Source organism: Chlorocebus sabaeus, chromosome 19, assembly GCF_047675955.1.
Source record: "Chlorocebus sabaeus isolate Y175 chromosome 19, mChlSab1.0.hap1, whole genome shotgun sequence".
In the NCBI taxonomy this organism is placed as follows: domain Eukaryota; kingdom Metazoa; phylum Chordata; class Mammalia; order Primates; family Cercopithecidae; genus Chlorocebus; species Chlorocebus sabaeus.
The window spans coordinates 12,245,310-12,258,553 of record NC_132922.1 but is presented as its reverse complement, the minus strand read 5'-3'; the positions used below and the strand labels follow the sequence as shown (position 1 = coordinate 12,258,553).

The window sequence follows — 13,244 nt, the reverse complement described above, 5'->3', positions numbered from 1 at the left end:
TTGAGCTGAAGGCAATTGAAAAACAGCAGATGCAGGAAATCTCTTTAAAATTCCACTTTCCATCTAAAAGCAGAGCATAAATTTTCCTTTGTGAAGGTGTCCCTGCTTCCCATCTCCAGTACCAGGAAGAAGAGACAACTTATCACTGGAGATAGCACCCTTGAATCTGCATATACAAATCTTATTGATATATATATTGAATCCTTATCTTCCATTAGTTTCTCCCATATATTTACCTTCCCAGAATTTACCATCCCTGGAAGCCCAAACCTCTTTTCCTTTGTCTTGTCACATCTCCACAATTAACTGCTCTTTGTTAGGGTGGTATGTGAACTATCAGACCTAGCCACTTCCTTGAGGTTTTCACTTTTTTCCAATGAAGTCCTGTGTCATGTAAAAATATGAACATCAAATAAAATTTGAATGCCTTTTTCCTGTTAAACTGTCTGTCTTTTGTCAGTTTAACTTGTAGGGATCCATACACTTTGCCTAAGAGGGTAGATAAAAGGTTTTTTTCCCTCCCTACAAGAATCTGAACTGAGATGGAAAGATGACTATATATCTCTTAGACCAGGGGTTGGCAAACTTTTTCTGCAAAAAGCCACATGACAAATATTTGGCTTTCCAGGTCATAAAGTCGTTATTGCAAGTATTCAACTCTGCTGTTTCAGTGCAAAGGTAGTTGTAGACAATAGTAAATGAATGGCCATGGCTGTGCGCCAATAAAGCTTTATTTTCTAAAACAGGCAGTGAAAAGTCTGATTCATAGTTTGCTAAACCCTGCCCTGGATTTTTTTTTCCAGTTCTTCAGAAAAAGAAAAAAAAAAAAAAGGCCTTTATTTGTGGCATTTGGCTAACTGCATGCTTTCAATGTCTCTGGACTTGGGAGCTGGGAGGAAATGCTGACAGTGACAATGGCAGTGGTGATGGGAGCTTACCTGGGACAAGAAGAACAGGAGGTACAGAGGCCACATACAGGAAGGGAGTGTGGTATACAAGGAACTGAAAGAAGTCCCCCATGGCAGGACCCCTGAGAGCCCAGGAGGGTGGAGAAGGGGTTGAGCTAGATGAGCAAGGCTATGCAAGTCAGTCTACTCTAAAGGCCAGAGGAAGCATTCTGGGGTGTGGAGGGTGTAGTTTTATTGGCTAGAAGTAGGACTTTTTTTTTTTTTTTTTTTTCTGAGACAGAGTCTTGCTCTGTCACCCAGGCTGGAGTGCAGTGGTGTGACCATAACTGTCTGCAATCTCTGCCTCCCGGGTTCAAGTAATTCTTGTGCCTCAGCCTCCTGAGTAGCTGGGACTATAGGTGTGTGCCACCAAGCCTGGCTAATTTTTATATTCTTAGTAGAGACGGGGTTTCACCATGTGGACCATGCTGGTCTTGGACTCCTGGCCTCAAGTGATCTGCCTGCCTCTGGCTCCCAAAGTACTGGGATTACAGGCGTGAGTCACTGTGCCTGGCCTGGAAGTAGGGTTTTTAGGGTCGGGGGATAGGAGAGAGTCAGGTGGTGATGGGATGATGTACTTAGCTCTGCATTTTGAAAAGATGGCCCTAGAAGTATCTGAGAACCTGAGGGAGACCAGTTAGGTGCCTACTGCAGTAGTGATGGGAACTCAAACTAGGGTGGTGGGAGTGGAAGAGTGAGAAACAGGTGGTTCTGGGAGGTACGTCAGAAGGAACATCAATAGGGCAGAGGAGAAAGTAGGTATCAGGGATGACTGCTAGGTTTCAGGTTTGCCATGAGGATTAGTGGAGAAAAAAATAAGTAAAAGCATCTTGCACTGCAGCCTACATTGAAAACCTGGTTCCTTCCCTCTCTCTTCTCAATCACTGCATTTCTATGAATGCCCCTTAGTGTGCCACTTACCCACGGGAGACCTGGAGGCCTCCCGGGGCTCCTCACTTAGAAGATGGGGTAGACCTGGGCAAGGGGTACAGAGATGTGCAACTAATAGGAGGCCACTGATACTCCAAAAGAACCCAGGGTTTCTGAAGCTTATGGGGCCCCAAGGGGTCCCGGTCTGTGCCTCCCCACTTACCTGAGGGTGGCAGAATTTCCTGCTCTGGGCTGGCTTCTGGGAGAAGGCTCTCGTACCAGCAAACAAAGAAAACTCTCTCCCTATAGAAGGGGAAAAGCTGTTATTAGTTCGTCTTGTCATGGGGCAATGAAGATTACAGCCCAGGAGCTTGAGACAGCCTCCTTTCTGGAGAGGGTGACACCCAACGGACCTAGAGTCTCTCTGTTGACTCCACCTGCTGGGCAAGTTACCCAACCCTGATCCTGTTAGACTGTGCACAGTATCTCCCTCTAGGGCGAATGTGCCAATTAAAGGAAATAATGTATGCACAGGGCTGGGCAAGGTGGCTCACACCTGCAATCCCAGCACTTTGGGAAGCCAAGGTGGGTGGATCATGAAGTCAGGAGATCGAGACCATCCTGGCTAACACGGTGAAACCCCATCTCTACTAAAAAAAAAAATACAAAAAATTAGCAGGGCGTGGTGGTAGGCTCCTGTAGTCCCAGCTACTTGGGAGGCTGAGGCAGGAGAATGGCGTGAACTCGGGAGGCGGAGCTTGCAGTGAGCCGAGATTGCGCCACTGCACTCCAGCCTGGGCGACAGAGCAAGACTCCGTCTCAAAAAAAAAAAAATAATAATAATAATGTATGCACAGCCCTGTGCATAGGGTAGACACTCAACCCACAGGAAAAAAAGGACTGGCTTCAGAAGAAAAACCAATTTGGAGCTCTGCAAAATTAAAATGCTTAAATGCTTAAGAAACAATCTATCAAATTCATAGCTGTTAAATTTAATATTCATTAAAATGTCATTAAACTCAGACAATTTATGGGTTAGGTTTTTCTTCAATTTGAAAAAACTCCCTGAGACAGCCGGGCACGGTGGCTCATGCCTATAATCCCAGCACTTTGGGAGGCCAAGGTGGGCAGATTGCTTGAGCTCAGGAGTTTGAGACTAGCCTGGGCAACATGGTGAAACCCTGTCTCACCCTGATTTTTGTACTAAAAATACAAAAATTAGCTGGGTGTGGTGGCGCATGCCTGTAATCCTAGCTACTCAAAAGGCTGAGGCTCGAGAATCGCTTGAACCGGAAGGCAGAGGTTGCAGTGAGCCGAGATCACGCCGCTGCGCTCCAGCCCGGGTGACACAGAAAGACTCTGTCTAAAAAAAAGAAAGAAAGAAAGGAAGGAAGGAAGGAAGGAAGGAAGGAAAAGAAAAGAAGAGGAAAAAAACCTCCCTGAGTGTGCATGATGACTACTGGGAAATCATATCTATGAAGGGTTCAAGAAATGGAAATGCTTAGCGAGCTAACAGGTAAAAGTGTTGGGAGGCTGAGGCAGGAGGATCACCTGAACCTGGGAGGCGGAGGTTGCAGTGAGCTGAGATCATGCCATTGCACTCCAGCCTGGGCGACAGAGTGAGAGTCTGTCTCGAAAAAAAACCAAAAAGCGTCTGGCCCTGAGTAAGTGCCTGCTTATCATTTCCAGCTAGTAACCACCATCATGCTCTGCTCCAAGGGTTTCAGGTATTCTCTTCCTTTGTGCCCTAAACCAGGGCTTCTCAAACTCGAACGTGCTCTGCATCACTGGAAGTCCTCCTGATCACCTGCAGAGTCGGAGTCAGCAGATTTGGAGAGATACTGACGCTGCAGGTCCTTGGACCAACCCGCCCTTCGAATCTCAGCTCAAACACCACGTACTGACCTTCTCAGGGCTGGACTGAATCCCTCCACTGCAGTGCCTAATCCCCTGCAGGACAATTGTGTGGCCTGAATTTCCCACCAGATCATAAGGAGGTGAGGTTGGAGGTGGAACTCTACTCCAGACCTCATTGAAGACTAGCTCCCTAAGACATGCCCACCAGGCGTCAAGTCAGTTTATCATTCCCTAGCAATGAGCGGACCTGGAATTTACCACCCCTTTTCCCAGAAATTTCTGAATAACCTGCCCCTTAATTTGCCTGTAATTAAACATGGGTATAAATGAGCCTGCAGAACTGGCCCTGAGCTCTTGTTCTCAACACACTGCTTATGGGGTAGCCCTATTCTGCAGAAGCAGTCAAAGAGCTGCCATAGTCAAGGTGAGACACTTTGTTCTACCCCCAGCTCATCCTTGAATTCCTTCCTGGGCAAAGCTTTCCAGGCAGAAGCCCCAATTCTGGGGCTCCTTGGCCCTGCAACAGAGGGACTGGGCTTGCCACCACCACCGTGTTCCCAGTGCTGAGCAGAGTACCTGGCACCCGGAGCTCATCATGTGTCTGCTGAGTGAAACAGAAAAGCTGACCTTGGACAAGTCGCTTCTCTGAGCTTTAGTTTCCTCATCTGTGAATTGGATTTAGTGTGGACTTCAGCAGGCTGTCGTGAGGATTAAATAAAATGGGCTGGCCAGGCACGGGGGCTCACGTCTGTAATCCCAGCACTTTGGGAGGCCGAGGTAGGTAGATCATTTGAGGTCAGGAGTTCAAGACCAGCCCAGCCAACATGGGGAAACCCCATCTCTACTAAAAATACAAAAATTAGCTGGGCTTGGTGGCGGGTGCCTGTAATCCCAGCTACTCGGGAGGATGAGGCAGGAGAATTGCTTGAACCCGGGAGGCGGAGGTTGCAGTAAGCCGAGATCACGCCGCCACCGCACTCCAGCCTGGGTGACAGAATGAGACTCTATCTCCAAAAAAAAAAAAAAAAAAAAGAGGCAGAGAGCTCATCACAGTGCCTTGCACATAGGTAGACACTCATCATCTGGCATCCACTATTCCAATACAAAATCCATCCCCTGCCTCCCAATGATTATGTTGTACACTACAGTCCACAAGCACAAAGAATTTTGGTGGCTAGTTTGGGGGTACCCAAGAGAGAACCTGACCAGAGGACAACAATGCCAAGGCCTCTCCTCCCTCAGTTAGATAGTGGTTGGGTATGGCCGCGGCAAAGGCGGCGGGAGGCTGTAACTGCTAACTTACCCTTTATCAGTCTTCTTCTGTGTAACATTAATTCTTCTCTGCGGAATCGCTCTGGGTCTAGTTCTGAGTAGTTCCAGCTGTCATAGCTCTGTGGGCTAGGATAGGTGCCTAAGGGAGGAGTCAAGAGTGAGAATGGGGCCAGGCGTGGTGGATCACGCCCGTAATCCCAGAACTTTGAGAAGCCATGGTGGGAGGTCGCTTGAGCACAGGAGACCAGCCTGGGCAACATAGTGGGACCCCGTCTCTATTTAAAAAGAAATTTTAAAAAGAGTGAGAATGGATGCTTCTGCAAAAGAGGCCTGGGGAGCCCCTGCTGGTTCCTGGGAGGCTGGGCTTCCAGTGTTAGCCCTGCCCCATACCAGCCTGGTGGCCTTGGGTGAGTCACTTCCTCTCTAGAGGCTTCTTCATCTGGAACACGGGGATGGTGACCTTGCTCTACCTGTCGGCTGGGTGTAAGGGTCAGAATACACAGGTGTGTGAGTCCCTGACATGCTTTGCAAATGTGAAGACATCATAGTTATTTGTTTTCCATGTCCCCTGTTCTGGCTAGACCACGAGAACTGGCTAGTTCCCTGAGAACAGGGGCTGGATCTTCTTCATCTTTATACCTCTAGGGCTCTAGGTCTGGCACATAATAAATACAATAGGTGCTTAGTAAATGTTTGTTTAACATGATCACACTTAGCTTAGTGCCAGAAATGGTCTCTCTATATGTTTGACAGTGATACTTCCAAGGATTACTTGAGACATTTGAGCCACTATGCAAAGCTGCTGGCTCCGCTGGACAAAGTGGACGGGGGGTTTATTTATACAGGGGATAAACTGGGGTAAGGAGGTGCAGCCTTGGATGTTAAAGGGAATAGCAAGGTGGAACAGCAAGAAGAGAAGACAGTCAGAAAATGGGAGGCAGGGTGGCATAATGGTCAAAGACCCAGCTTTGGAGTGGCACAGCCCTGGAATGAACACCTGTGCAGTGGCTCACACCTGTAATCCCAGCACTTTGGGAGGCTGAGGCGGGTGGATCACTTGAGGTCAGGAGTTCGAGACCAGTCTGACCAACATGGTGAGACCCCATCTCTACTAAAAATACAAAAATTAGCCAGGCGTGGTGGTGTGCCCCTGTAATCCCATCTACTCGGGAGGCTGAGGCTGGAGAATTACTTGATCCCTGGAGGCAGAGGCTGCAGTGAGCCGAGATCATGCCATTGCACTCCAGCATGGGCAACAAGAGCGAAACTCCATTTCAAAAAAAAAAAAAAAAAAAGATTAAATGGGTGTGCAGAAAAGAGTTAAGACAGCAGGCCTGAGACTGCTATCCTCAGAAAGGCCTGCTTGTGAGGATGCCTTGGCTGGCCTCTGGGAACCTGGCTAGTAAACAGTTTATTTCACTGATATAAAACTCTCTCTAATGGAAGAAGAGCAGCTCGTTGCACCTATACTGTTGGGACAAACAACGTGGCTTATGCTGAACACCTGCCTTCCTGGAATTGCGGTACGTGACAGACAGAGGTGTCTATGTGACTATTCCAGTGAAAACTTTGAGCACTCTAGCTCTAATGGGCTTCCCTGGGCAGAAGCAACACACACATGCTGCTAGCTTTTCGTTGTAGGGGGATGAGTGGGCTCTGTATGACTCCTTATGGGAGGGAGGGGGCATAAGGAAGTCTGCATATGGATTCCTGCAAACTCTACCTTTTTCCCTTATAATCCAGCTCTATTTCCTTACTACATTCTTGTAATAAATCATAGCGAGACTACACTTACATATGGAGACCCATGAGTTCTTCTAGCAAATTTTCTAACGTGGGGGTGATCTTAGGAAGCTACAACACAATAGGAGATGTGGAAAGTGCTTACTTAGCACAGCGCCTAGTACACAGGAACCTTTCGATACATGGCAGCTTTTAATGAACTTAGAAAATGTCAAGGTTGAGATCAGGGGAGGGGACTCGGAGGTGGTTGATATAGCAGGTATCAAGCTGGTCCTGTGTGTGCTGAAGGGAGGGACACATGATTGCCCAGTGGGGGGTCACATGGAGGGTGGCAGGGTGGGATGATCTAAACTCACATACTGCTTTTGGGTTCCTGAGTCCTGCGTGCATCAGCCCACAGCACACGGTTAACTAACAGGGCCGTGCTGAAACTTTGCTATCTTGTTAGGATATGGCCCTTCACTCCCTGTAGATGTAGCTGAGCACAAAAAGGGGATTAAGGGCCAGGCGCTGTGGCTCATGCCTATAATCCCAGCACTTTGGGAGGCTGAGGCGGGTGGATCACAAGGTCAGGAGCTTGAGACCAGTCTGACCAATATAGTGAAACCCTGTCTCTACTACAAACACAAAAATTAGCTGGGCGTGGTGGTGCATGCCTATAATCCCGGCTACTCAGGAGGCAGGAGAATCACTTGAATCTGGGAGGCGGAGGTTGCAGTGAGCTGAGATTGCACCATTGCACTTCAGCCTGGGTGACAAAGGAGACTCCATCTCAGAAAAAAAAAAAAAAAAAAGGGATTAGGAAGGGATGTCTCAGAACTGTTTTGAGGAAGCAGGAAAATTTGTATTCCTTGGGGCTCCAACTACATACATACTTTGCTCTCTCTAAATGTTAAGGAGAGAAAAGAGAGAATGCCTTGATGAAGGGTGTCAAAGCAAACAATGACATACCTAGGTACCAGTGGAAAACATTTTTCCAGAATCGCTTTCCCCGGTGGAAAAAAGTCACCGCTCACCTGAAATCCACAGGCTCATTGTGTTACAGATCTCAGACTTGAATTCGTGCGTGTTGAACCAGGACTGTGGAAAGCAGCAACAGAAGCTGGTGTACATGGCTTTGCTCAGAAGCGATGGCAGCCTCTGCGGAGCAGGCAGAGCTCAGGCAACGTTCTCAGCATTTCCACCCTGGCTTACGTGCTTTGGGGATGAGGAAGGACTTTCTTTTTTTATATATAGTTTTTGTCGTTGTTGTTTAGAGACAAGGTTCTCACTGTGTTGCCCAGGCTGGATTTGAACTCCTGGCTGAAGTGATCCTCTAATCCTGTTGCCTCAGCCTTCTGAGTAGCTGGGAATATAGGTGTGTACCACTGCACTTGGCCATACTCTTTAATCTACACAATCTAAGAAGTAAAATGGGGCTGGGCGCGGTGGCTCACGCCTGTAATGCCAACGCTTTGGGAGGCTGAGGCGGGTGGATCACTTAAGGTCAGGAGTTCGAGACCAGCCTGGCCAACATGGTGAATGAAACCCTGTCTCTACTAAAAATACCAAAAAAAAAAAAAAAAAAAAAAAAAAAAATTAGCTGGGTGTGGTGGTGCATGCCTGTAATCCCAGTTACCTGGGAGGAGGCTGAGGCAGGAGAATCGCTTCAACCAAGAAGGCAGAGGTTGCAGTGAGCCCAGACTGTGCCATTACACTCTAGCCTGGGCGACAGACAGACTCTGTCTCAAAAAAAAAAAAAAAAAAAAAGGATTAGCTAGGTGTGGTGGCACATGCCTGTAGTCCTAGCTACTCAGGAGGCTGAGGTAGGGGGGGTAGTTCAGGCCCAGAAAATTGAGACTACAGTGAGTTATGATTGCACCACGCTGGCAACAAAGCCAGACATTGTTTCTAGAGGCAAAAAAACAAAAGAAGTCCTTCTTCATCCCTAAATCATGTAAGTATTCACTTATATTTTCTTCTAGCAATCCTTTTAGTACATATATACATATATATACACCCATATAAAAAGTATATATGTATAGTCACATTTTAAATTTTAAAATTATATGCTTATTTAAATACTACAGAAAAATATAATATGGAAAGGGAGGCTGGGCACAGTGGCTCATGCCTGTAATCCCAGCACTTTCGGAAGCCGAGGCAGGCGGATCACTTGAAATCAAGAGTTCGAGATCAGCCTGGCCAACATGGTGAAACCCTATCTCTACTAAAAACACAAAAATTAGCTGGGTATGGTGGTACGCACCTGTAATCCCAGCTATTCAGAAGGCTGAGGCAGGAGAATTGCTTGAACCCAGAAATTGGAAGTTGCAGTGAGTCGAGATCATGCTCCTACACTCCAGCCTGGGTGACAGAGCGAGACTCTGTCTCAAAATAAATAATAAAATGGAAAGAGAAAGTTTCTTCTTGTTTTGAGACAGAGTCTCGCTCTGTCGCCCAGGCTGGAGTGCAGTGCTGCGATCTCGGCTTACTGCAACCTCTGCCTCCCGGGTTCACGTGAACCCTGCCTCAGTCTCCCGAGTAGCTGGGATTACAGGCAACCGCCACCACTTCTGGCTAATTTTTGCAACTTAGAGACGGGGTTTTGCCATGTTGGCCAGGCTGGTCTTGAACTCCTGACCTCAGGTGATACTCAAGCCTTGGTCTTCCAAAGTGCTGGGATTACAGGTGTGAGCCACCGTGCCCAACGAGGAAAGTTTCTTATAACTTCACTTCCCAGTGATAAGCATCGCTAAGAGTTTGGTAAATATTTTTCAGGGTTTTTTTTTCCTATTCATAGGCATATATATATATATATGTTGTATATATATGTATATATATATACATATATATATGTTGTATAAATTGCTTTTTCACTTAAATATATCATTGCATCTCCCAATCAGTATAAATAGCTCTACTATATTTTTGTAACTTCTACATTGCAAGTCAGTGTATGGATTATCACGATTTAGTAATTACTCCCTTATGTAAAGAATGTTTAAGACATTCTCTTGGCATCAGAAATGAATAGAAATCTAATGTGACTTTTTTTCTAGATAGTGGCTGATGCTCACTTTTAAGAGCGCCTCTTCATAGTGGGACTTGGGTACACGAAACAAAAGTAAGGCATAGTGCTGGGCTATCCGGTCGAACAGATTATTCTGGAGCTCCTTGTTTGGCTGCCAGGAATAGAAATGAAAAAGGAATTACTAAAATCTCTTGCTGAAACAACTGAGGGGCTGGGATTTTTAAGTCAGTATTGCTTTCATTTCCAGCAATCTTATTCTCAAGATATTTAGCCTCGTTTGCTTTATGAAATAACGTGTTCATTTTTGGGGATGAGATTTACAAAGCACGTACACAGAGGCAGAGCACTGTTGAAGACAGCACCCTAAGGCTGGCCCAGAAGTCCTGAGGTCTACTCTCAACCCTGCCTGTGACAGCCGTGCAACCAGCTCCTAAAGCCTGGGGGAGCCGCAGGGCATTGCACAATGGCTGAAGCACAGGGTGTGTGGCTGAGGCATGGGTAGGGAGGGGACCGGGTGACAGGTGAGGCTGCGGGGTGCTCCATGGGATCAGAAGGGCTTGTAGCCCATGTCAAAGAGGATGGAATTGGTTCTGTAGCAAAATGACTGAAGCAAGGCAGAGAAACAAGCAGATTTGTATTTACCTGGTACCTCTCATGAAATATCCACCAAAAGCTATCTAGCCAGATGGCTCTTGGAGAAGGAGAAGACAGAAATTTCTCTAATTCTCTCCCTGAACAGAAACGCTTGAAAAAAAATAAAATTCACATTATTATTACTGTTGTTATTCTTTTTAAAAAAATCCATCTGGAGTCAATGTATTTTAGAGTGAACAGAAAAACCACCTAACCTGTCAGTGAGGCCCTATCCAGGTAATTTTACATACTCTCATTTAACCCCTATAATAGTCTTATGAGGCATACATTGTTATCTCGTAGATGAGGAAACCAAGGACCAAAATGGCAAGTGGCTGAGCCAGGATTGGAACCCACAACTCTAGACTCTGGACAGCTGCTCCACACACCAACTACCTCCAGCTCTCACCTCCTACACTCAGCCAACAGCAACTAATATCAACCAACGCAGTTACTGGGCAAACATAAACCACAGAACTCTAAGATTCTGCTGAGTTAGCAGCAAGCATATGGAATTCTGAAGTTAAAATGGAATTATCCGTGAGGTCAGAGCAGCAGTACGTAGCTTCCATTGTCATACAACTGGGTCTTCACCCTTGCCCTGGCTCCAAAGCTCCCACTGTAATAACAACATGTACCATTTAGTGAATACTTCCTGTATCTGCCCCAGGGCTAGCACCTCCTCTCACTTCTATTTTCCACAATCTATGTGGTAGGTAGTATAGTTATCCTGCTGTATAGAAGAGGCAAGTAAGGATTGAAAGGTCAGCATTCTTGCCTGAGCTCACATGGGCCAGGAGGTTCCAAGCCAGTAGCCTGGTCCCGGACTCACATGGGTGCCTCTCCTTTACCATCTGGAGACAGCCTGTTCTCCCATCTCCGGGATGCAGAGGGAAAGGCCCTGTGGCATTCCCCTGCAGCCTCCACACAGGTAAGATCGTCATGCATGGATAAACGAGCCTCATCCACTCACAAGGAGCTCTCTGAGCCCTGCTGTTTGCTTTGTCTTTCTCACCTTTCCTCGTGTTTCTTCAGACTGGCAGTCTAGTGGAGTGATTAAGAGCACAGACTTGAGTGCCAGACTGCTTGGATTCAAATCCAGCTCTTTCACATATTGGCTGTGTGACTTTGAGTAAAGTTACTGAACCTCTCTGTGCTCCATTTCTTCACACAACACATGGAGATGGTCATGGTCCCCGCCTCAAGGACTGTTGTGGAGGTTTGATGAGTGGTTCCTATTACGTGCTTAGAACACTGCCAGGCATTCAGGAAACACTTGCAGGAGTATACTAGTTACTGATTGTTTATTCATTCACACTCCTCCCTCCTTTCAAAAAGAATTTCATGTCAGCTCTTCAGAAAACATTTATTGAGCACCTACAGGTGCCCAGGATGATGCCGTAGACTCCCTGCCCTCCAGGTGTTCACAGATATAGAGACGTTTACAACAGTGTGGTAGGAATCCTGGGACAAGGCATCCCAGGGGGATGTGGAGCCCAGAGAGGGCATCTCATCTGCGCTTCAGGTCTCGAGACAGCGTTACGAGTAAAAATAACTGGATGGCCAAAAGCAGTGGTTCACGCCTGTAATCCCAACACTTTGGGAGGCCAAGGCGGGGGGATCACCTGAGGTCAGGAGTTCGAGACCAGTCTGGCCAATGTGGTGAAACCCTGTCTGTACCAAAAATACAAAAATTAGCCAGGCGTGGTGATGCGCATCTACAATCCCAGGCCCTTGAGAGGCTGAGGCAGGAGAATCTCTTGAACCTGGGAGGCGGAGGTTGCAGTGAGCCAAGATCACACCACTCCACTCCTGCCTGGGCGATAGAGTGAGAGTCTGTCTCAAAAAAAACAAAACAAAACAAAAACTGGATGATGCAGCCATAAAATAAGAATGACATCGTGACCTTTGCAGCAACATGGATGGAGCTGGAGGCACTATCCTAAGTGATCTAACTCAGAAACAGAAAACCAAATACTGTATGTTCTCACTTACAAGTGGGAGCTAAACACTGGGTACGCATGGACATAAAGATGGAAAAAATAGACATGGGGGACTCTCAAAAGGGGGAGGATGATGAGGAAAAGGGCTGAAAAATAACTTGTCGGTACAATGTTCGCTATTTGGGAAATGGGTTCACCAGAAACCCAATCCTCAGCAGTGTACAATATATTCATGTCACACACAGGCACGTATGCCTTCTGAGTCAAAACAAAATACGATGTAAGAAAATAACTGCAGGATGAAGGGAGAGCTGAGAGCTCCTCAGAGAGGGGGAAAGCATGTGCCCAGGCTGTGGAAGCACTTAACGCATGTGGGGTGCTCCAAGGGCTTTCTGTGCAGAGGAAGCAACGGGTGCAGGTGGTGAAGGAGCAGGGAGGAGCCAGGCTATGAGATGCCTGGTGCCAGGACTGGGAGCGGTTCTGAAACTGGACTGGAGGTTGAAAAGGCACTGGTGAGGCCGGGCGCGGTGGCTCAAGCCTGTAATCCCAGCACTTTGGGAGGCCGAGATAGGCGGATCACGAGGTCAGGAGATTGAGACCACCCTGGCTAACCCGGTGAAACCCCGTCTCTACTAAAAAATACAAAAAAAACTAGCCAGGCGGGGCCAGGTGGCAGGCGCCTGTAGTCCCAGCTACTCGGGAGGCTGAGGCATGAGAATGGCGTAAACCTGGGAGGCGGAGCTTGCAGTGAGCTGAGATCCGGCCACTGCACTCCAGCCTGGGCGACAGAGCGAGACTCCGTCTCAAAAAAAAAAAAAAAAGAAAAGGCACTGGTGCTGAGACATTTTCAACAGGGTAGAACACTGTGACACTGGTGTTCTAGAAAGATCCCTAGTGGCAGTGTACAAGATGCATTGGAGGGGATTAGAACTGCAATGCAGACAGCAAGCTGGGCAGAAGGTACAG

At 47.2% G+C, this 13,244-nt stretch overlaps 1 protein-coding gene across 2 annotated transcripts in view; it reads right to left on the bottom strand.

Moving 5' to 3' along the window:
- The window catches only part of FAM227A (family with sequence similarity 227 member A), an 81,188-nt gene that overhangs the window by 44,710 nt on the left and 23,234 nt on the right, over positions 1-13,244 (bottom strand). For both annotated transcript variants that reach the window (XM_038007435.2, XM_073006717.1), the window contains 5 exons: positions 10,345-10,446; positions 9,749-9,853; positions 7,706-7,829; positions 4,978-5,085; positions 2,041-2,120 (listed from right to left, as the gene is read on the bottom strand). In XM_038007435.2, coding sequence (XP_037863363.1) covers positions 2,041-2,120; positions 4,978-5,085; positions 7,706-7,829; positions 9,749-9,853; positions 10,345-10,446 — 519 coding nt within the window. The remainder of the gene's footprint in view (positions 1-2,040; positions 2,121-4,977; positions 5,086-7,705; positions 7,830-9,748; positions 9,854-10,344; positions 10,447-13,244) is intronic.